Raw genomic sequence first — 26031 nt, forward strand, 5'->3', positions numbered from 1 at the left:
CATAAAATTAAGATGTTATTTTTACTAGAACATAGGTATTGTGTCGGAAAAAGTGGAGTTTGGGGGTCAGCTGGTCTCTATTTCATTTAATCCCATATGTTATGTTGTTCACTTTACGCGTTTCTCGCTTTACGCGGGCCTACGTGGGTTCAATTGACCACGTAAAGTGAGGGTTCACTGTATTACTATTACATTTTCGCCCCCCCAGGCCCTGATGTGGGTCAGTGATATATGCCTGGGTAAGCTAATCCCTGTTTAAAAAAAAATGCTCCACAAAAAACTTTCGGTTTTCAGAGCTTTTTGGTTTTCGGAATTTTCGATAAAGGGTTGTCAACCTGTATTACTGTTCATTTTACATATATAAACATTATTTCAATCAAATAGACATTCAGTAATAAATAATTATGAATCTTTTGTACATATTTGTAATAAGAGAAACGACGCTTTGTTTCCACGAGTACACACGTTGGCCTTACACTATAAGTCTCACTTTTTTTTCTTTACCATCAGTGGTTACTTGCACTGTTCATTAAATAACATTAATTAAACCATACATATTTTTTTTTTACATTAATTTTACTACAGCAACAACCAGGGTTTTGTATTCTTCAGTTTCAGATGGAGAACCATTGTCATGGGTGTACCGGGTAAACACTGACAACAACAATGGCATCCTGTCTCCTCTTGTGTGACTACATATTATTATTGATTTATATTGTACAAGGTGCATTCCTAAACTACATATTATTATTGATTCATATTGTACAAGGTGCATTCCTAAACATTATTTAAGAATATAGTTTTTATTTTTCATAAATTTTACTGTTTTAGAGGAATAAAGGGTAAAAACATCCACAAAATATATGAAAAGGTCACACTAGGGAACGTATCTCATTATTATTGGTTTATTTTAATGGTAATTAATGATTCACGATACGACGATTCACCTTACACCACAATATTGGAAGACACATTACCATCGTTATTCAAGGCTTTACTGTATCAAAAATTTTAGAATTGCATAAAATTTTATAAAATGAAAGTGAAATCACTGACCAGTTCCCGTGCTTCATAAGTGATACCGTCCCCAGCTGCCTTCAACCACCCTTGGAGCTTTGCCTCAAAAGTACCTACATCTGATGGGGCAACACGTGCATCAATTGTAACTTTTATTTCTGCAGGCAAGACATTCGTTTGTACTCCTCCCTGCAAAGAGAGATGAAAAATATTCATGACTGGATCCTAGAATATTTTGATCAAGGGAAAAGTAGAGATGGGAGTAGAATTTGATTGTCAAGGAGGTTCTCAAGTTACCTAGAAGAGACAGACCACCAGGGAGTACCTTTTGGTACAATGATCGGAACACATACATACACAGTGCTCGGTGGCTGCTACAATGGGCATATGGACAACAATAAGCAATGTTATTCTGCAAGTGAGATTATTATCCCTCACCTCCACTACAGTAAGATTATTATCCTCACCTCCACTACAGTAAGATTATTATCCTCACCTCCACTACAGTAAGATTATTATCCTTCACCTCCACTACATTAAGATTATTATCCCTCACCTCCACTACAGTAAGATTATTATCCTCACTTCTACTACAGTCAGATTAACAGTAGTCACATCACCAAGGTGTAGTTCAGGATTCTCCCTCAACTTCCGCTCTTGTTCATTGCGGTAGCCAAGGACAGAGTTGATGACAAGCCGCAGCTTCTCCCCAGCGTTGTTGGGGATGAACTGTGATCCATGGCCTGGCTGCCCTTGGATTCTGATGTATATTGCTTGGGGAAAAAAATAATAAAGAAAAACAGAGACCTCTAATTTTCCTATAGTGCACAACCTGTCATAATTGTCCAGTCAGACTCCTGCATTACAGCTCCTTCTGTCATCTCTTGGGCATTAAAAGAGATGCAGGGTAATATACTCAATAGTATACCCATTTTGCCTCTTGTCAACTTACTAGTAGGTTAGGTGGATGGTGATTTCTTTTTTACACACCAGGTTAAGTTAGGTTAAGTCACGATAGGGTAGATTAGCTTCACTGGTTTGTTGTTTAATTCTAGTGTGCATTACCATCTAGATAGTAAACTAACAGCTATTCATGGTACAGCGGTAGTACACTTGCCTCTCACCACTAGAGTCTCAGGTTCGATCCCCTGCCAAACATCACAGGCTTTCTCTGGGTACTACCCTTAAACAATAAAGTTCATGACAAAGTAACAAACTGACTGCCCAGATGGCTAGTAAGCTGGTAAGTGGTAAAATGATAAATAAATAAAAGACAGTATACAGGGGGTCCCCAACTTACGAACGTCCGACTTAGGAATGCCCACCGATACGAACGAGGGTAAACTTTAAATTTATAGTATTTTATTCACCTGATGACTTATTTTTTACTTTCATTTACTGTATTTTGTCATTCTATTTCTTCTTTTATCTTAAATTAAGTGATTTTAGATGCATATAAGGATATGTGTTTCAACTTACGTACATTTTTGACCTGTTTGTAACCCGGGGACCCCCTGTATATAACAAAAATAAATATTACATGTCACCATAAACATAACTGCAATGTAAATAAAGCCAAAATAAAAATTTGAAGAAACTATTGCTGAACTTACGAAAGGGAGTTCTTTGACCATAGAACAATTCCATTTTGTCAGAAGTGTTGGCATAGCCTTCATCAAGAGCAAGACCAATGTTCATATTCTTGAATACGTCCATCTTGACCAGTTGCCCCATGCCTTCAGTGCCACCAAGTTCCTCCTCTGTAAGTATAAGAGGTAAAATTGTGTTATTAACTACAATATGGTTATCAGGATTTTATTAAGTTCACTAAGGTAAATCTTATATTGGTAAACTGTATAGTACCTCATTAAAAGAAAAAAGAGATCACCTGAAGATTTGACCTTCCCCAGCTTATTTCACCAGAAGATTAAACAACCTAACATTATCTGAAGGGGTTAAGTTTGGTTTGGTTGGGTTAGGCTGTGTTGGGTTTGATTAAGTTAGGTTAGGTGTAATTAGTCTGGGTTTGGGTATATAAAAAAAATCATCTATTTGAGAATTGTCCAAGTGGTATGTAAACCTCAATACAGACCGACTGCAAGTTACTTAGTTCATACATCTTGACCCCAACAGTATGACCACCAATCTTATGCACTATTAAACTTTTGTGAAATAATGTATCATACAATCCACTGAAATTGAATCACCTGAAGAATCTCCATCCCAACTTACTGCACCTAAAGATTAACCTCCCTAACCTAACCTATCTTATCCTAACCTAATGGTAACCTTACCTAATACTAACCTAACCTAATCTAACCTCATCCCCCAAATAGTGTTAGGGTGGTTATTCTTTAGGTAAAATAAGAGGTTGGTCCTCAGAGTAAAGAGATTCTTCATGCAGATTATAAAACATAAGGCATCACACAGACAACACAAACATAACAGGTGGATAACACTATACCATCACAAAAGGTGCAGGAAATTTGGTGTATAGACACAATTGAACTGAACAAGTACTGTACAGCACAGGCAGACCCCAAATTAAAAGGATTTGATTTATGAAAACTCAGATAAAAGAATAAAAAATGCAACAGCCTTTGGTTTGCAAGTGAAAACTTAGAATCTATGAAAAATATTCATTAGTAATAGTGAAAATATGCAAAAAAAAGAAGTTATTTTTACTACCAAGACAGTATCTCCATATTAAGTACCTACATTATAATGACCCCACTGAAAGCTGATTCACTGAAATCTCTTCTCTAGGAATGCATCCTGAGCTTTCAATGGAATATTACTGTACAGTACTGTCACCCTGGCTGGTCCCCGAGATACCTGGTATGCTAGAAATTGTCAGTTGAATGAAAACGTCGAAAGGAAGGTCATCTCGGGTACCTAGAGAGATTAAAATCCTTGCAATTGCCTAGCTTATACTATAAATGGGCAATGGGTGACTTAATAGAAGTTTATAAACACCTCAGAGGACATTACTCAGTTGAGTGTTCATACCTGGAAGCAGCTAGAATGCCAATCAGTAGTGAAGAGGATAAATTAAGATAACAGATTTCAGTACTAAGTGTTGATCTTAAAAAAAAATTCAGAAAAGCTGTGGGACTGAACCATTTTTTTGTTTTGTTTTATTGGACATCCCCCTACATCCTGTGCAAGGTAAAGCGCAGAAGCATTTACAGCGCCCAACAGGGAAGCATGCTAAGTTCATGCTTGCCTTTATGTCTCATGAGTTACGGGCGTAGAAGCCTGAAGAGTCAAGGGCATAGAAGCCTGAAGAGTCAAGGGCGTAGAAGCCTGAAGAGTCAAGGGCATAGAAGCCTGAAGAGTCAAGGGCGTAGAAGCCTGAAGAGTCGATGGCTTATGTCATTAAGTTATTGGAAGCTCCAACAACTCCCTGAATACGAATTTGCAACTTTTCAATTTACAACAGGTACAGTACCTACTTACTGCTAGGTGAACAGAGACCAAGGGGGCTAGGAAGAGTGTCCAAACAACTTCCGCCGGCCTGGGAATCGAACCTGTGACATCTTGCTTGTGAGGCAAGAGCGGTACCGCTCTACCACCAGCGCCCCCTGACTGAACCATTAACATCAGCAAACTACATCACCCAACCATACCAAGCAAGACCAACTCAATGTTATGACAGGAGGTTTGAGGGCTCGGTTAGTTTAGGTTATGTTGCTTCAATTTATATACTATTACTGTATTAATAGTTTACTTCTCAGCCTCCCTTAGGGAATATTCCTGACAAGACTATGGCACTTACTACAAAGAGTTCAAATTTTCTATTCTTAATCTAGCACTTGTATTTTTTTTATTCTCCCTCCCTGGGTTTACATTATAACAGAAACAAATGTATCAGCAAAGATCCCTTCAAAAATGGCAAGGAATAAAGTGGTGTGCAAGGAGGTAGTGTGACTGGTACAGGTTGTACCTCTCTAGTCCGGCAACCTCGGGACCTGACCGGTGCCGGACCATGGAAATTGCCGGACCATGGAAATTCACCCTTTTCCTGGATAGATAGTGACTTGTGCTTATGCTTGGAAGCACTAGCACCACTTTCTCTGCAGCATGGTCTCTTTGAAGACATATTGAAGGGTTAAATGTCGTATAGTAGCTTCTCAAATTTCGCGAGTTTTTAATTCTTAACGTATTTTAATGGAACACACAAAAAATAAATAAATTAAAATTTTGACGGCAGAAACTTGAATTTCGACGGGTTTGAACGGCCCGCCAATGTGCAGACGACATGCATAATCGTGTAAATAGCGTCATTTCCCTTATGTACAAAAGATTCATTATTGTTTTTTTACTGAATGTCTTTTTTATTGAATTAATGTTTGTGTGCAAAATGAGCAATACAATTCATTAATAATACGTAGAATATTAAAACACACGAGGAAATGACACAGCATTGTTTTCGTTGATTACAAAACCAGTGACTGACTGGTTCTACATATAAAACTGAAGAAAATAAGACCTTGGCTGTAGCTGTAGTAAAATTAATATGGTCGTTTTAAGTAATGTTATTTAATGTTAATAAATGGAACAATAGAAGTAGCTAACGATAATGGTAAAGAAAAAAGAGAGATCGCGTATGTAACTGCGCATGCGCACACGTGAAAAAATATCGTCATTATTTTACATACGAATATGAAAGCAACATTTATTTACTGTTCATATATATTTTAATTAATGTTTCTGAATTTGTTTTTATTGAATTAATGTTTGTGTGTGCAAAATTAACAATACAATTTATTAATAATACGTGGAATATTAGAGGAGACGAGACGGCTGCCGGCATTGTTATGTTAAAGCTTACAAAACCAGTGACTGATTGGTTCTACATATAAAACTGAAGAAAATAAGACCCTGATTTTAGCTGTAGTAAAATTAATGTAAAAAAATTTATATGGTTGTTTGAAGTACCTGTAATGTTATTTAATGTTAATAAATGGAACAATATAAGTAGCTAACCATTAATGGTAAAAAAAGTGAGACCGCGTATGTAAGTGCGTACATGTGAAAACATATCGTCATTACTCTACATAAGAACATTTATTTACTGCTCATATATATTGAAGGGTTAAATGTTGTACTCTGTATAGACAAGCAGAGAGAGAGAGCAGCCGAACTGCTGGATGTAAACAAACCTTAATTTCCCGTGGCTTTTTTTTTTTTTTAAGGGGATTAGCCCACCCGGGCATAGGTCACTGACCCACATTGGGGCCTGAGGGGCAAAAATTTAATACTCCTGTAAGAATAATAATAATTCAGATAAGTAAAAAAAAAAAAGCTGCCTATCTACCTATTGGACAAACTAAAGTCGTTCCGGACCACGGGAGTTTCCGGACCACAGAATGCCAGACTAGAGAGGTACAACCTGTACTGCACTTTTTGGAGGTAGTAGGTAGTAAGGAGCTAACAAACAGGGAGGTACTACCACCTGTGAAGATATTGGAAGCATAATGTGTTGTCTAATGGTAGACCCTGCTGCCATATGGCATCACAAAAATTGTGACCAAGTCCTAGGTTACTCATCTGACTTTCTGCCTCATTTATACACAATTGCAGGGTCTCAATTGTGTCTCTTACTTGGACAACACAACATGCATATATTGTTCCTCACTCTTGATTTATTTTTTCGTTTTTGTATTTATTTATGGTAATTATTATTATTATTATTTTTATTATTTTATTTTTATTTTTATTAATTTGCTATTAATTTTATTAATTGTTGTAATAATAAAGTAATAATAATAGATATTATTATTATAATTATTATATTTTTGCCTCCCAGGCCCTGATGTGGGTCATTACCTGTGCCCGGGTGGGCTAATCCTGTAAAAAAAAAAAAATCGCACCAGTAAAGTTACGTACCCATTTACAGCTGGGTGGACTGGGGGACCTCAGGATTAAACCAAAACTGTGGCAGCAGTGTAATAATATAACAGGTAGCTACAGGTTATGGGCATACAAACCTGTATAATAATATAACAGGTAGCTACAGGGCATAGGCATACAAACCTGTGTAATAATATAACAGATAGCTACTGGGTGTGGGCATACAAACCTGTGCAATAATAAAACAGGTAGCTACAGGGTGTGGGCATACAACACCTGTGTAATAATATAATAGGCAGCTACAGGGTGTGGGCATGCAAACCTGTGTAATAATATAATAGATAGCTACAGGGTGTGGGCATACAAACCTGTGCAATAATAAAACAGGTAGCTACAGGGTGTGGGCATACAACACCTGTGTAATAATATAATAGGCAGCTACAGGGTGTGGGCAAAACCTGTGTAATAATATAATAGATAGCTACAGGGTGTGGGCATACAAACCTGTGTAATAATATAATAGATAGCTACAGGGTGTGGCATACAACACCTGTGTAATAATATAATAGATAGCTACAGGGGTGTGGGCATACAAACCTGTGTAATAATATAATAGATAGCTACAGGGTGTGGGCATACAAACCTGTGTAATAATATAACAAGTAGCTACTGGGTGTGGGCATACAAACCTGTGTAATAATATAACAGATAGCTACAGGGTGTGGGCATACAAACTTGTGTCATAATATATCAGGTAGCTACAGGGTGTGGGCATGCAAACCTGTGTAATAATATAATAGGCAGCTACAGGGTGTGGGCATACAAACCTGTGTAATAATATAATAGGCAGCTACAGGATGTGGGCATACAAACCTGTGTAATAATATAATAGGCAGCTACAGGGTTTGGGCATACAAACCTGTGTAATAATATAATAGGCAGCTACAGGGTGTGGGCATACAAACCTGTGTAATAATATAATAGATAGCTACAGGGTGTGGGCATACAAACCTGTGTAATAATATAATAGGTAGCTACAGGGTGTGGGCATACAAACCTGTGTAATAATATAATAGGCAGCTACAGGGTGTGGGCATACAAACCTGTGTAATAATATAATAGATAGCTACAGGGTGTGGGCATACAAACCTGTGTAATAATATAATAGATAACTACAGGGTGTGGGCATACAAACCTGTGTAATAATATAATAGGCAGCTACAGGTTGTGGGCATACAAACCTGTGTAATAATATAATAGATAGCTATAGGGTGTGGGCATACAAACCTGTGTAATAATATAATAGATAGCTACAAGGTGTGGGCATACAGACCTGTGTAATAACATGGGCTGCATTGGGCCTACCAATGCAGTCCAACTCCAATGTTTGTTTTACTGGAAATAAGACACCAGGCGAGCATCTACTCCGTCATCACTACCTGTACAGGGTATTTCACAGGTGGGTATGAGAGCCAGTCTATGTGGGGGGCCGACTGAAACAGTATTGTATTGTTCATCGTGTCTCACACCCCAAAACCACATTTTTAGCCAGTAGATCCTAAACCATGGGTTAGTTAAGACTTCCTCATCCTCCCCTTCCTTACGACCGTCCGTGACACGAGACTATGTTTGCCAACCACAAAGCTTTATATTATTCCTCATGGAAAGAAGATCATGTGTGAAGGCCTGGTTGTAACAAGAGCGATTCAGCTAGCCTAGTGAACCTAAGTGGTTAATCACGTCACCTTACCAGTTCTCCTGCACGACACCGTCTACAATGACTGTCAATGACACGAGACTATGTGTGCCGACCCAAGGTTTGTTATTCCCCGTGGAAAGATCACGTGTGAAGGCCTGGTTGCAAATAGAGCGATTCAGGCTGGCAGTGCATGTATCACTTGAGGAATTAAGGCTCTGTTAAGTCATACCCATAGTAGAGTAATCAATTGTGCATCCCCAGGTTGAAAATTCCCTCTTTACAATATTAATTTTATTATGGCATTAATGTAAGTGACTCATATATCCATGCAAATTGTATATCATTGTATGGAAGCTTGCCAAATAAATGCAAGTGCAATTATCTGCCCGTACCTGTGATCCTATCTTATTATTACCAATAACTTGGATGGATGTTGGAAATTAATTGAATTCATTAAATCATCTTTCATCAAGTATAAATCACATGGAATGTCAGGTGGTGGAGTGAATTTCTTCGTAGATACACCATAATCTCCTGTAGGTAACCAGTGTGAAGGTATCTAACTCTTCGGTAAGAAATTAAGAAACACATAATATTATATCCATCCCCATAATTCCGTGACACCTGTGTAATAAATAATATAATAGGTAGCTACAGGGTGTGGGCATACAAACCTGGTACAAAGGTGAGGTGGATGGTGCGGAGAAACTTGTGACCAGCCTTCTTCAGTCGCTTGAGAGCCTCGAGGTACATGATGCCGACACACTTCATGTCTTGGGTTCCTCGGCCATATATGTCCCCATTCTCGTCCTTGTGCGCACTGAAGGGCTCGTACTTCCAAAATTCCTGTTGAAAAAACTTTAACATTAGGTATGGTTATTTAATCTATCTACAGAAAAAACATAACATATAATACCTGAAAACAGCCAAAATTAACACCCCTTCTTACAGAAACTGACAGCTGAAATAACCTACGAGTAAATACTGAACAATGAAGGTCATAATCAGACTGGGATAATTTTTTATATAACTTTGAATTTTCATAAATCAAGGATTCGTAAATTAAAGCTTTGCAAATGAAAGCTTTGTAAATCGAACCTTCGTAACTCAAAATTCCATAAATCAAGGCTTCACAAGTCAAAGTTTTGTTAGTCAAAGCTTTATAAATCAAATCTTCATAAGTGAAAGTTTTCTCTATCAAAGTTTTGTACTGTATATCAAAGCTTTGTAAGACAAAGCTTCATAAATCTGAGTCTACATACAGTTTGATACATTTTAAGAATTTGAAAAAACACTACAGTATATACAGTACTACAGTGACTCAAGGCAGAATTAAATGGTTTTCCTTAATGAGTACAGTACTGAATTTGATATTTTACACAACCTTAATGATTTCACAGATGTTTTAAATGATTTTGTTGATTGAAAAGGTACTCAGGTTTTCTCTTGTACTAACACTGGATAGACCAACCACCCGAATGGCTAGTAAGCTGATAGGTGGTGAAACGATAAATAAAATAAACTTCATTACAGTAGTTACATTTGTTACATATAGATTATTTTATTTCAAGTTCTCTTGATTTCACTGAAATGTATTGCATGTATTATCTTAATGCTATAAGCAATGCCGGATTTAGACCTATGGAGGCCCATGGGCAGCCTCTTTGTGGAGGCCCCCCTCATTATAACTACCCAAGAGGGTGGGGTGGCGAGTGAAGCGAGCCTAAACATTTAGGAGTTCCGGGGGGCGCTGTAAGCCTCCCGGGAAAATTTTGAAATTTGAACAGTTCTTTGGAGAATTTTGAAGCCATATGCAGTTAGTATATTTAAAATATTAAAAATATCCGGTTCATAGGAAAGCCAGGTATTCATGAATTTCAAAGAGTAACTAGCCTAATTTCTATCACGCTTCTTGCTGAACATATTTTTACGTGATGGAATAGATAAACATGAATTTTAAAGAATGAAAATAAAAATAATCCAAATGAATAAACAAATAAATAAAATATTGTAATATGTGGAGGCCCCTGGGCAGCTGCCCACTTTGCCCACTCCTGAATCCGGCCCTGGCTATAAGAACAGGGAAGACATTCAGTTGATATTTTCTCTGTAAATACTAAGTTGTAATGCTCTTTATAAGTGAGGTGCCTCCCCGATTTGGGGTACAGTGCTGTCACCCTGTCTGGTCTCTAAGATATGCTTGAGACTGTCAGTTGATTGAGAACGTCCTAAGGAGGGCCACCTGACTGGTGCCTGCACTATGGCATATCAGTTACCCTGAGAAATTAAAACACTGCAACTGCCTAACTTATACTATAGGTGGGCAAGGGGTGACTTAATAGAAGTCTATACATTTCAGGGGACATTATTCAGTTGAGTGTCCATATCTGCAGCTGGCAAATGCCGGCTCCACTAGAGATCATGGCAGAAAACCACAATTTAAAAAAATTGTGAGGGCAAATTTTTTTGGAGTGAGAGTTGTGAACTCTTGGAACAATCTGCCAGAGAGCGTTGTGACGGTGCCGAGTGAGAGCTCATTCAAGACTAGATTTGACCAACACTGACATAGGTCCTGATACATCTTGGAACCAGTACATACCCAGTACAGTACAGTCAACCCTCACTTTACGCGGTTAATGTAACCCACAGGGTACCGCGGAAAGTGAGAAACGTGTAAAGTGAATAACATAACATATGGGATTAAATGAAATAGAGACCACCTGACCCCCAAACTCCATTTTTTCCAACACAATACCTATGTTCTAGTAAAAATAACATCTTAATTTTATGATGGTACATGCACACAATTAATACTTAAGAGAAATAGAGAAATACAGTCGCCAAGTTAATGTCCATTCAAATAATGGACTCAACTCCCTCCCCCTCTTCTCACACTACACTCGCTGGCTCTTCCCTCTCTGAGAAATTTTGGGGGGAAAACCAGGTATAGTAATAAATAATACCTCAAACTAAAGTTAGGATAATATAATTGACATTGCTGGATTCCTTGTAAGACCAGGAATATTTTGAATACAAATGTCATATATTTTGCACAAAAGATAACATATTTACTCAGAGTAAACATTATATCTAAAATTTGTATGTCTAATGCAAAATCTATGATGTTTATATTCAAAATGATCATCAAATTGTAAGAATTCCAGCAATGTAAATTATATTCTGGCCGGGTAATTTGAATGAATTTTATGAGCTAAAACAAACATCTTCAGTTAATAAAAAAAAAATATTCTTCACGACACTATCTGTCAGTCAAAGTACCCCACCTTGCCTCCCCCCCTCTTCCAACCGGGCCAGATGGTCGGTCCGTCCCAACCCTCCCCCCACCCCCAACCAATCCTCCATTCAAGAGAAAGGTTGGGTGAAAAAACTAGATTTTAACATTTAGTATTAAATAATACCTCAGATTAAAGTTAGGATAATATAATTGACATTGCTGGATTCCTTGTAAAACCAGGAATATTTTGAATATAAATGTCATATATTTTGCACAAAGGATAACATATTTACTCAGAGGAAACATTATATCTAAAATTTGTATGTCTAATGCAAAATATATGATGTTTATATTCAAAATGATCATCAAATTGTAAGAATTCCAGGAATGTAAATTATATTCTGGCCGGGTAATTTGTATGAATTTTATGAGCTAAAACAAATATCTTTAGTTAATAAAAAAAAAAATATTCTTCACACCATGACCAAGTGCCAGGTGGTCGGTCGCCAGTCCCTCCCTCCCTCCCTCCCACCCCCCACCAAGCCTCCCTACCAGATGAATGTGTGGGAATACCAGACTGTTTACCTTTTTAGTAATAAATAATAAATCAGACTAAAGTTAGGATAATATAATTGACATTGCTGGATTCCTTGTAAGACCAGGAATATTTTGAATATAAATGTCATATATTTTGCACAAAAGATAACATATTTACTCAGAGTAAACATTATATCTAAAATTTGTATGTCTAATGCAAAATCTATGATGTTTATACTCAAAATGATCATCAAATTGAAAGAATTCCAGCAATGTAAATTATATTCTGGCCGGATAATTTGTATGAATTTTATGAGCTAAATAAAAAAATTATACTTCACCCGTGCAAAGGGGTACACCCACTGCGGAATGTGAGCATCTTGGGTTACGTGGAAATGCGGGACCACGTAAAGTGAGGGTTGACTGTACTTGCCAACAGTGCATAACAGACTGTTCAAGCGGCTAACAAGCCAATTAGTGACGAAGAGGATAAAGTATAAGTCAACTTCATTAGTTAGCTTTGGTGTATTTTGTACAGTACTGAGTAAAATATCTTAATGCAGCCTTGATTTTGGTTATTTTTTTTAAACTGATAGAAAATACTGGGAAACATTATTTTTTTTCATATACAGGGTACTGCACATATACAGGACAGTACTGTACTATACATTATCTCTAAATACAAAGTAATTTGATTAATTGTGCAGTATTTATAGAGTTACAAAGAGAATAATTTCACAAAACCTTGGTTTTCCTGTTAGAAACACTTAGTCCTTTTTTTTGCAAGATAGTCTGCTAATCCCTTGTGTACAGAGTCTCCCCAGCTGAATAAAATTGTCTGATGCTAGCCACATAAATTATTAAAATTGGCATCCCCATAGTAAAGGAGTTAACCTGATTTATTTTCAGTAAATTCAACTGCAAAATTCTTTTGTATCATAAAAATTACAAATACAGTATCTTATTTTTTCAATTTGATAAATATTGTACTGTATCAATGGAGACCCCACATTTAAATTGCACCAGGGACCCCACAAGGGTAAATCCAGCACTGGTTGTAACACAGAACAAACAAATCAACTGAATGGCTAGTAAACTGATGAATGGTGGAAAGAATTAAAAGAAAAGAGCACAGCATAGAGAAGGACAAGCTTACTGGAAACACCGGTACAACATCTGTGTGAGAGTTGAGGAGCAGCGTCTGGAGGCTGCGGTCTTGTCCGGGCAAGGTCATGATCACTGCTGGCTTACCAGAAACACATTCTACTACCTGCAGCTCTGCCTCCAGCTCCTTGGCCTGGCCTCTTAAATACTCTGTGCATGCAGCTGTAAATAAAAACACATACCCCGGTAATTCACTGTATTGTACACACCATCCTGGAATAGCTACCCTTGGGCCAATTAATGAGTCACCTGATGATCAGACTCCCCAGTATCCTACATTTCACCTGATAATTATACCCCCTAACACTAAACTAGCCTAATCTTAACTAATCTAACCTTCATGCTAACCTAATTTAATCTTACCTTACGTAAACTAACTTTAATGCTAACCTTCCCAGATGTAACCTAGGTTTTCGACAGCATACCCCATGAATGGCTGAGAATTAAACTGGAAGGGTACAGGATTTGGGGAAGTGTCCTAGCGTGAATCAGAGACTTTTTGCATGACCGCAAACAGTGTGTGGTGATAAATGGTAGGAAATCGTCAAGTGTACCTGTGACAAAAGGGATACCACAGGACAGTGTATTTGGCCTGTTGTTGTTTGTGCGCTTCATAAATGATATGCAAGAAGCTATACACTCTTCCATACAAATGTTTGCAGACAATGCTAAGTTATTTAGGGAAATTAAGAACCAAACAGACTGTGAAGAGCTACAGAAAGATCTCTACGAGCTTCAAGAATGGTTGAAGAAATGGTCGCTAAGATTCAATGTTACGAAGTGCAAAAGGATGCATCTACGATGCACCAACAGTAAAGACGAGTATCACATGTCCCAATAGGACAAAGAAACTGCATTAATTGAGATGGAATGTAAAAAGGACCTGGGTGTGTATGTCGACAATGAACTTAAGTTCTCGGGCCATTGTGAGAAGAAGGTGATTCAAGCAACAAAACTAGCAGGTCTTATAGGAAGGTTGTTTAGATACCTGGATGGTCTGTCACTCGTCGCGATCTTCAAGAGTGAGGTGCTTCCCCATCTGGAGTACTGTCATCACCCCGTCTGGTCCCTGAGGCATATTAACATATTCCAAGCATCATTACAACCACTAATTATTCCGCAAGCGAACTGTCGATGATAGGACCGGACTCGGCATGCTCAGGAGTACCTATACTGTGATTTTGAACAAAATCGCACATATCGCGTTTTCTCTCGACCCTGGGAAAAACGCGTAAGGGGGGACCCTTATGCGTTTTTCCACCCATATATGATTTTCTCTCAGACATGAAATTTGGTGGGATTAATTTCAGTAATTAAGTACATCCAGAATAACATAACAACATCAACCAAATACCTGAGAAACCAATAATTAGGGAGAACTGAAATAAACATTTGTGAAAAATTTCATTAAAATATTCCAAGCATCATTACGACCACAAATTATTCAGCAATCGAATTGTCGATGATAGGACCGGACTCGGCATGCTCAGGAGTACCTATACTGCGATTTTGAACAAAATCGCGTATATCGAGTTTTGTCTCGACCCTGGAAAATACGCGTAAGGGGGGACCCTTATGCGTTTTTCCACCCAAATATGATTTTCTCTCAGACATGAAATTTGGTGGGATTAATTTCAGTAATTAAATACATCCAGAAGGAAATAACAACACCAACCAAATACCTGAGAAACCAATAATTACCAAGTACTGAAATAAGCATTGTGAAAAATTTCATTAAAATATTCCAAGCATCATTAAAACCACTAATTATTCCGCAATCGAATTGTCGATGATAAGACCGGACTCGGCATGGTCAGGAGTACCTATACTGTGATTTTGAACAAAATTGCACATATCGTTTTTCCACCCAAATATGATTTTCTCTCATCCTTGAAATTTGGTGGGATTAACTTTAGTAATTAAGTACATCCACTAGAACATAACAGCACCAACCAAATACCTGAGAAACCAATAGTTGGAGAGTACTGAAATAAGCATTGTGAAAAATTTCATTAAAATATTCCAAGCATCATTACGACCACTAATTATTCCGTAATTGAACTGTCGATGATAGGACCGGACTCGGCATGCTCAGGAGTACCTATACTGTGAATTTGAACAAAATCACGTATATCGAGTTTTGTCTCGTCCCTGGAAAAAACGCGTAAGGGTCCCCCCTTATGCGTTTTTCCACCCAAATATGATTTTCTCTCATCCTTGAAATTTGGTGGGATTAATTTCAGTAATTGAGTACATCCAGAAGAACATAACAGCACCAACCAAATACCTGAGAAACCAATAGTTGGAGAGTACTGTACTGAATTAAGCATTGTGAAAAATTTCATTAAAATATTCCAAGCACCATTACGACCACTAATTATTCCGCAATCAAACTGTCGATGATAGGACCGGACTCGGCATACTCAGGAGTACCTATACTGCGATTTTGAACAAAATCGCGTATATCGAGTTTTCCTCGACCCTGGAAAAAACGCGTAAGGGGGGACCCTTATGCGTTTTTCCACCCAAATATGATTTTCTCTCAGACATGAAATTTGGTGGGATTAATTTCAGTAATTAAGTACATCCAGAAGAACATAACAACACCAACCAAATACCTGAGAAACCAATAATTAGCGAGTACTGAAATAAGCATTGTGAAAAATTTCAGTAAAATATTCCAAGCATCATTACGACCACAAATTATTCCGCAATCGAATTGTCGATGATAGGACCGGACTCGGCATGCTCAGGAGTACCTATACTGCGATTTTGAACAAAATCGCGTATATCGAGTTTTCTATCGACCCTGGAAAAAACGCGTAAGGGGGGACCCTTATGCGTTTTTCCACCCAAATATGATTTTCTCTCAGACATGAAATTTGGTGGGATTAATTTCAGTAATTAAGTACATCCAGAATAACATAACAACACCAACCAAATACCTGAGAAACCAATAATTAGGGAGTACTGAAATAAAGATTGTGAAAAATTTCATTAAAATATTGCAAGCATCATTACGACCAATAATTATTCCGCAATCGAACTGTCGATGATAGGACCGGACTCGGCATGCTCAGGAGTACCTATACTGCGATTTTGAACAAAATCGCTTATATCGAGTTTTCTATCGACCCTGGAAAAAACGCGTAAGGGGGGACCCTTATGCGTTTTTCCACTCAAATATGATTTTCTCTCAGACATGAAATTTGGTGGGATTAATTTCAGTAATTAAGTACATCCAGAAGAACATAACAACACCAACCAAATACCTGAGAAACCAATAATTAGAAAGTACTTAAATAAGCATTGTGAAAAATTTCATTAAAATATTCCAAGCATCATTACGACCACTAATTATTCCGCAATCGAACTGTCGATGATGGGACCGGACTCGGCATGCTCAGGAATACCTATACTGCGATTTTGAACAAAATCGCGTATATCGAGTTTTCTCTCGACCCTGGAAAAAACGCGTAAGGGGGGACCCTTATGCGTTTTTCCACTCAAATATGATTTTCTCTCAGACATGAAATTTGGTGGGATTAATTTCAGTAATTAAGTACATCCAGAAGAACATAACAACACCAACCAAATACCCAAGAAACCAATAATTAGCGAGTACTGAAATAAGCATTGTGAAAAATTTCATTAAAATATTCCAAGCATCATTACGACCACTAATTATCTCGCAATCGAACTGTCGATGATAGGACCGGACTCGGCATGCTCAGGAGTACCTATACTGCGATTTTGAACAAAATCGCGTATATCGAGTTTTCTCTCGACCCTGGAAAAAACGCGTAAGGGGGGACCCTTATGCGTTTTTCCACCCAAATATGATTTTCTCTCAGACATGAAATTTGGTGGGATTAATTTCAGTAATTAAGTACATCCAGAAGAACATAACAACACCAACCAAATACCTGAGAAACCAATAATTAGGGAGTACTGAAATAATGCATTGTGAAAAATTTCATTAAAATATTCCAAGCATCATTACGACCACTAATTATTCCGCAATCGAACTGTCGATGATAGGACCGGACTCGGCATGCTCAGGAGTACCTATACTGCGATTTTGAACAAAATCGCACATATCGCGTTTTCTCTCGACCCTGGGAAAAACGCGTAAGGGGGGACCCTTATGCGTTTTTCCACCCAAATATGGTTTTCTCTCATCCTTGAAATTTGGTGGGATTAATTTCAGCAATTGAGTACATCCAGAAGAACATAACAGCACCAACCAAATACCTGAGAAACCAATAGTTGGAGAGTACTGTACTGAAATAAGCATTGTGAAAAATTTCATTAAAATATTCCAAGCATCATTACGACCACTAATTATTCCGCAATCGAACTGTCGATGATAGGACCGGACTCGGCATACTCAGGAGTACCTGTACTGCGATTTTGAACAAAATCGCGTATATCGAGTTTTCTCTCAACCCTGGAAAAAACGCGTAACGGGGGAACCTTATGCGTTTTTCCACCCAAATATGATTTTCTCTCAGACATGAAATTTGGTGGGATTAATTTCAGTAATTAAATACATCCAGAAGAACATAACAACACCAACCAAATACCTGAGAAACCAATAATTAGCGAGTACTGAAATAAGCATTGTGAAAAATTTCATTAACATATTCCAAGCATCATTACAACCACTACTTATTCCGTAATCGAACTGTCGATGATAGGACCGGACTCGGCATGCTCAGGAGTACCTATACTGCGATTTTGAACAAAATCGCGTATATCGAGTTTTCCTCGACCCTGGAAAAAACGCGTAAGGGGGGACCCTTATGCGTTTTTCCACCCAAATATGATTTTCTCTCAGACATGAAATTTGGTGGGATTAATTTCAGTAAATAAATACATCCAGAAGAACATAACAACACCAACCAAATACCTGAGAAACCAATAGTTGGAGAGTACTGAAATAAGCATTGTGAAAAATTTCATTAAAATATTCCAAGCATCATTACGACCACAAATTATTCCGCAATCGAACTGTCGATGATAGGACCGGACTTGGCATGCTCAGGAGTACGTATACTGCGATTTTGAACAAAATCGCGTATATCGAGTTTTCTCTCGACCCTGGAAAAAACGAGTAAGGGGGGACCCTTATGCGTTTTTCCAATCAAATATGATTTTCTCTCAGACATGAAATTTGGTGGGATTAATTTCAGTAATTAAGTACATCCAGAATAACATAACAACACCAACCAAATACCTGAGAAACCAATAATTAGGGAGTACTGAAATAAAGATTGTGAAAAATTTCATTAAAATATTCCAAGCATCATTACGACCAATAATTATTCCGCAATCGAACTGTCGATGATAGGACCGGACTCGGCATGCTCAGGAGTACCTATACTGCGATTTTGAACAAAATCGCGTATATCGAGTTTTCTATCGACCCTGGAAAAAACGCGTAAGGGGGGACCCTTATGCGTTTTTCCACCCAAATATGATTTTCTCTCAGACATGAAATTTGGTGGGATTAATTTCAGTAATTAAGTACATCCAGAAGAACATAACAACACCAACCAAATACCTGAGAAACCAATAATTAGCGAGTACTGAAATAAGCATTGTGAAAAATTTCAGTAAAATATTCCAAGCATCATTACGACCACAAATTATTCCGCAATCGAATTGTCGATGATAGGACCGGACTCGGCATGCTCAGGAGTACCTATACTGCGATTTTGAACAAAATCGCACATATCGCGTTTTCTCTCAACCCTGGGAAAAACGCGTAAGGGGGGGACCCTTATGCGTTTTTCCACCCAAATATGATTTTCTAGCAGCCATGAAATTTGGTGGGATTAATTTCAGAAATTAAGTACATCCAGAAGAACATAACAACACCAACCAAATACCTGAGAAACCAATAATTAGGGAGTACTGAAATAAACATTGTGAAAAATTTCATTAAAATATTCCAAGCATCATTACGACCACTAATTATTCCGCAATCGAACTGTCGATGATAGGACCGGACTTGGCATGCTCAGGAGTACCTATACTGCGATTTTGAACAAAAGCGCGTATATCGAGTTTTCTCTCGACCCTGGGAAAAACGAGTAAGGGGGGACCCTTATGCGTTTTTCCACCAAATATGATTTTCTTTCATCCTTGGAATTTGGTGGGATTACCTTTAGTAATTAAGTACATCCAGAAGAACATAACAGCACCAACCAAATACCTGAGAAACCAATAGTTGGAGAGTACTGAAATAAGCATTGTGAAAAATTTCATTAAAATATTCCAAGCATCATTACGACCACTAATTATTCCGTAATCGAACTGTTGATGATAGGACCGGACTCGGCATGCTCAGGAGTACCTATACTGTCATTTTGAACAAAATCACGTATATCGAGTTTTGTCTCGTCCCTGGAAAAAACGCGTAAGGGGGGACCCTTATGCGTTCTTCCACCCAAATATGACTTTCTCACAGACTTGAAATTTGGTGGGATTAATTTCAGTAATTAAGTACATCCAGAAGAACATAACAACACCACCCAATTACTTGAGAAATCAATAGTTGTCGAGTACTGAAATAAGCATTGAGAAATAATTTCATTAAAATATTCCAAGCACTATTATGACCACTAATTATTCCGCAATCGATCTCACTATGGTAGGATTGGACCCGGTATGCTCAGGAGTACCTATACTGTGATTTCGAACAAAACCGTGTATATCGCGTTTGTCTCGACTCTGGAAAAAACGCGTAAGGGGGGACCCTTATGCGTTTTTTCACCCAAATATGATTTTCTCTCAGACTTGAAATTTGGTGGGATTAATTTCAGTAATTAAATACATCCAAAAGAACATAACAACACCAACCAAATACCTGATAAACCAATAGTTGGCGAGTATTAAAATAAGCATTGAGAAAAATTTCATTAAAATATTCCAAGCATCATTACGACCACTAATTTTTCCCCAATCGAACTGTCGATGGTAGGATTGGACTCGGCATGCTCTGGAGTACCTATATTGTGATTTTGAACAAAATCGCCTATATCGAGTTTTGTCTCAACCCTGGTAAAGACACGAAAGGGGGGACCCTCATGCGTTTTTTCACCCAAATATGATTTTCTCTCTGACTTCAAATTTGGTGGGATTAATTTCAGTAATTAAGTACATCCAGAAGAACATAACAACACCAACCAAATACCTGAGAAACCAATTGTTGGCGAGTACCGAAATAAACATTGAGAAAAATTTCATTAAAATATTCCAAGCACCATTACGACCACAAATTATTCCGCAATCGAACTGTCGATGATAGGACCGTACTCGGCATGCTCAGGAGTACCTATACTGTGATTTTGAACAAAATCGCACATATCGCGTTTTCTCTCGACCCTGGAAAAAACGCATAAGGGGGGACCCTTATGCGTTTTTCCACCCAAATATGATTTTCTCTCGGACATGAAATTTGGTGGGATTAATTTCAGTAATTAAATACATCCAGAAGAACATAACAACACCAACCAAATACCTGAGAAACTAATAATTAGCGAGTACTGAAATAAGCATTGTGAAAAATTTCATTAAAATATTCCAAGCATCATTACGACCACTAATTATTCCGCAATCGAACTGTCGATGATAGGACCGGACTCGGCATGCTCAGGAGTACCTATACTGCGATTTTGAACAAAATCGCGTATATCGAGTTTTCTCTTGACCCTGGAAAAAACGCGTAAGGGGGGACCCTTATGCGTTTTTCCACCCAAATATGATTTTCTCTCAGACATGAAATTTAGTGGGACTAATTTCAGTAATTAAATACATCCAGAAGAACATAACAACACCATCCAAATACCTGAGAAACCAATAATTAGCGAGTACTGAAATAAGCATTGTGAAAAATTTCATTAAAATATTCCAAGCATCATTACGACCACTAATTATTCCGCAATCGAACTGTCGATGATAGGACCGGACTCGGCATGCTCAGGAGTACCTATACTGCGATTTTGAACAAAATCGCGTATATCGAGTTTTCTCTTGACCCTGGAAAAAACGCGTAAGGGGGGACCCTTATGCGTTTTTCCACCCAAATATGATTTTCTCTCAGACATGAAATTTAGTGGGACTAATTTCAGTAATTAAATACATCCAGAAGAACATAACAACACCATCCAAATACCTGAGAAACCAATAATTAGCGAGTACTGAAATAAGCATTGTGAAAAATTTCATTAAAATATTCCAAGCATCATTACAACCACTAATTATTCCGCAATCGAATTGTCGATGATAGGACCGGATTCGGCATGCTCAGGAGTACCTATACTGTGATTTTGAACAAAATCTCACATATCGCGTTTTCTCTCGACCCTGGGAAAAACGCGTAAGGGTCCCCCCTTACGCGTTTTTGCACCCAAATGTGATTTTCTCTCAGACATGAAATTTGGTGGGATTAATTTCAGTAATTAAGTACATCCAGAAGAACATAACAACACCAACCAAATACTTGAGAAACCAATAATTAGGGAGTACTGAAATAAACATTGTGAAAAATTTCATTAAAATATTCCAAGCATCATTACGACCACAAATTATTCCGCAATCGAACTGTCGATGATAGGACCGTACTCGGCATGCTCAGGAGTACCTATACTGTGATTTTTAACAAAATCGCACATATCGCGTTTTCTCTCGACCCTGGAAAAAACGCGTAAGGGGGGACCCTTATGCGTTTTTCCACCCAAATATGATATTCTCTCAGACATGAAATTTGGTGGGATTAATTTCAGTAATTAAATACATCCAGAAGAACATAACAACACCAACCAAATACCTGAGAAACCAATAATTAGCGAGTACTGAAATAAGCATTGTGAAAAATTTCATTAAAATATTCCAAGCATCATTACGACCACTAATTATTCCGCAATCGAACTGTCGATGATAGGACCGGACTCGGCAGGCTCAGGAGTACCTATACTGCGATTTTGAACAAAAGCGCGTATATCGAGTTTTCTCTCGACCCTGGGAAAAACGCGTAAGGGGGGACCCTTATGCGTTCTTCCACCCAAATATGACTTTCTCACAGACTTGAAATTTGGTGGGATTAATTTCAGTAATTAAGTACATCCAGAAGAACATAACAACACCACCCAATTACCTGAGAAATCAATAGTTGGCGAGTACTGAAATAAGCATTGAGAAATAATTTCATTAAAATATTCCAAGCACCATTATGACCACTAATTATTCCGCAATCGATCTCTCTATGGTAGGATTGGACCCGGCATGCTCAGGAGTACCTATACTGTGATTTCGAACAAAACCGTGTATATCGCGTTTGTCTCGACTCTGGAAAAAACGCGTAAGGGGGGACCCTTATGCGTTTTTTCACCCAAATATGATTTTCTCTCAGACTTGAAATTTGGTGGGATTAATTTCAGTAATTAAATACATCCATAAGAACATAACAACACCAACCAAATACCTGATAAACCAATAGTTGGCGAGTATTAAAATAAGCATTGAGAAAAATTTCATTAAAATATTCCAAGCATCATTACGACCACTAATTTTTCCCCAATCGAACTGTCGATGGTAGGATTGGACTCGGCATGCTCTGGAGTACCTACGGTATATTGTGATTTTGAACAAAATCGCCTATATCGAGTTTTGTCTCAACCCTGGTAAAGACACGTAAGGGGGGACCCTCATGCGTTTTTTCACCCAAATATGATTTTCTCTCTGACTTGAAATTTGGTGGGATTAATTTCAGTAATTAAGTACATCCAGAAGAACATAACAACACCAACCAAATACATGAGAAACCAATTGTTGGCGAGTACCGAAATAAGCATTGAGAAAAATTTCATTAAAATATTCCAAGCACCATTACGACCACTAATTATTCCGCAATTGAACTCTCGACGGTAGGATCGGACACGGCTTGCTCAGGAGTACCTATACTGCGATTTTTAGCAAAATCGCGTATATCGAGTTTTCTCTCGACCCTGGAAAAAACGCGTAAGGGGGAACCCTTACGCGTTTTTCCACCCAAATATGATTTTCTCTCAGACATGAAATTTGGTGGGATTAATTTCAGTAATTAAGTACATCCAGAAGAACATAACAACACCAACCAAATACCTGAGAAACCAATAATTAGCGAGTACTGAAATAAGCATTGTGAAAAATTTCATTAAAATATTCCAAGAGTCATTACGACCATTCATTATTCTGCAATCGAACTGTCGATAATAGATTTGGAATCGACATGCTCAGGAGTACCTATACAGTATAGTCTGGATTTACGCGGTTTTGGTTAACACGTTTGGTCATTTACGCGGTGCCCTGCCAGAATTGAAATGCTTCATTTACACGGTAAATTAGGTCATTTACGCGGAGAGCAGCTGGAGGTCCAGGGGCTGGACCTCCAGCTGCTCTCCAGGCGGGCCGCGCCATTTTGGATTCAAGCGGCCCGCCATGCTTGACCATACAGTAAGTGGGGAAGCGGCGCGAGTAAGGTTGCACAGTATGTTGCTGTTGCGTTATCGCTGACGTCATATGACAAATCGGACTGTGATTGGGCCACGCATCCTTACCTCCCTCCCCCGCTAGCTGTGATTGGTTTAATATAATATGACGTGCCCTGCCACGGGAGGGAAGAAGCCGCTGATGTACCCAGCGCCAGTCGTATTGTTCTCAGTCACCGCGTATACAATTCTCTCGTGTGCCTGCTAATCTCGCAACAATGGCTTCCGCTGGACCCCCATCACCACAGAAAAACTTTGAACTACCTGGCCAAATCCACCCCAAGCCTAAGAAGATACGACGAGCATTAAGCTATGAAGTTAAGTACAAGATCGTGCAGGAGTTGGAGAGATGTACGAGGCAAGTTGATTTGGCGCGCCAGCATGGCGTGAACGAATCTACAATCAGGACGATCATGAAGGATGCCGCCAAGATAAAAGAACACATGAGCATCACAAAGTCTGCAGGTGCTTCAATGGCGAAGTACTGTCAGAACAAGGTGCTGCTCAAGACTGAGAATTTGCTGATGAGCTACTTGATTTGTCAGGCAAGACGGTGGACACGAGGTCAGTTCAAGAGTACGCCCATGAACTGTATGTAGCAGTGGCACGCAAGATGGGAATTGCAGACCTCAGGCCCTTCACTGCTTCCTCAGGGTGGCTGCAAGGGTTTAAGAAGAGGAACAAGATAACCAACATTAACATTGTTGGTGAAGGTGGTAGTGCTGACCGTGTTGCGGCGAGTGATTTTCCTCCATTCTTACGAGAAGTTATGGAGGAAGGACAGTGGGGACATGGACTTTGAGGGATTTGTCAGGGAGGCCCTGACATCTGTGGTGGATAGTGACAGTGATTCACCTGAGGGCCACTAATCTGCCCTCTGCCTCGGAACCAGCCCCCATCCACGTACGCCGACCCATCTCTTCTACTATTGTAAGTGTTAAACCTTGATTTTTCGTTTACCTGGTGCAGTATATTATTCTCTTATTGATATTTATCTTCTATATTATGTGTGTGTGCATACCATCATAAAGTTAAGATACTATTTTTACTACAATGTACGTATTGTGTCGGCAAAAAGTGGAGTTTGGGGGTCGGCCCAGTCTCTATTTCAATTAATCCCATATGTTCTGTTATTTCATTAACGCATTTTTCGTTTTACGTTGACCTCCACGGGTTCAATTGACCGCGTAAATCCAGACTATACTGTATTGTATTAAGGAGTTTTTGTAGAGTAAAAAGTAATAACTATTTACCTCAGAAAATCTCCGAGTACTGTATCAATTGCACATGGCTTCAATATGCCCCTCCAAAACCCCCCAGCTGGATGAGCTCACTTTACTCGCCATGTTTCCCCACCCAAAGCTTATTGAACCCCCCCCCCTGCCCCCGCCCCACTTTTGATATTCCTGGATCAGCCCCTGTTGAGTAGCTCCATTCCATCCCATGGGCAATCCAAGTAGCTATAAAGCTCTTTCAGTTGAGGTGCTTGTGGATAATTGTTGCCTCCATATTGACTGAGTCTGACTAAGACTCCCTGCGAACTGTCCCTCTAATCGGGGGTGTGGCTGTGGTTACATCACTTTGATTCTAATAAATCAGTGGCTAAACTTTTCCCACCATCTAACATCTGGCGGGTGCTGGTGAGGGGGTCGGGGGGGGGCAATGGTACTTAGTTATTTAAGTAGAATTTTAAATATCTGTACACCCAGTCTCACACATATGAAAAGCATTTTCGAATTACAGCTTCTTTGAAATTCCTTTTAGGTACAGGAATGTGCAAAGAGCAACTGATGTCTTACGGAAAGGTGGGGAGAAGAGAGGGGATTTGATGGGGAAGGGGGATAAGAGAGTAGGCTAGATGAGGTGGGTGGTGAAGGTGCTAATGGACGCAAGAAATCAAAGGGAAATTTACTGTCATGGCCACTGACCACCTCACGTCACGAGACCTCTAGGTATGTGACCGCGTGGTGTCTCCTCACACCCACACA

At 38.7% G+C, this 26031-nt stretch overlaps 1 protein-coding gene across 1 annotated transcript in view; it reads right to left on the bottom strand.

Moving 5' to 3' along the window:
• The window catches only part of LOC121859456 (aminoacylase-1A-like), a gene marked incomplete at its 3' end in the record, with an annotated part of 42797 nt that overhangs the window by 6763 nt on the left and 10003 nt on the right, over positions 1–26031 (bottom strand). The window contains 5 exon segments of the mRNA XM_042356268.1: positions 1057–1206; positions 1603–1790; positions 2631–2777; positions 9247–9418; positions 13501–13670. Coding sequence (XP_042212202.1) covers positions 1057–1206; positions 1603–1790; positions 2631–2777; positions 9247–9418; positions 13501–13670 — 827 coding nt within the window.

The sequence above is a fragment of the Homarus americanus genome, unplaced genomic scaffold (assembly GCF_018991925.1).
Source record: "Homarus americanus isolate GMGI-L3 unplaced genomic scaffold, GMGI_Hamer_2.0 scaffold7626, whole genome shotgun sequence".
Taxonomy (NCBI): domain Eukaryota; kingdom Metazoa; phylum Arthropoda; class Malacostraca; order Decapoda; family Nephropidae; genus Homarus; species Homarus americanus.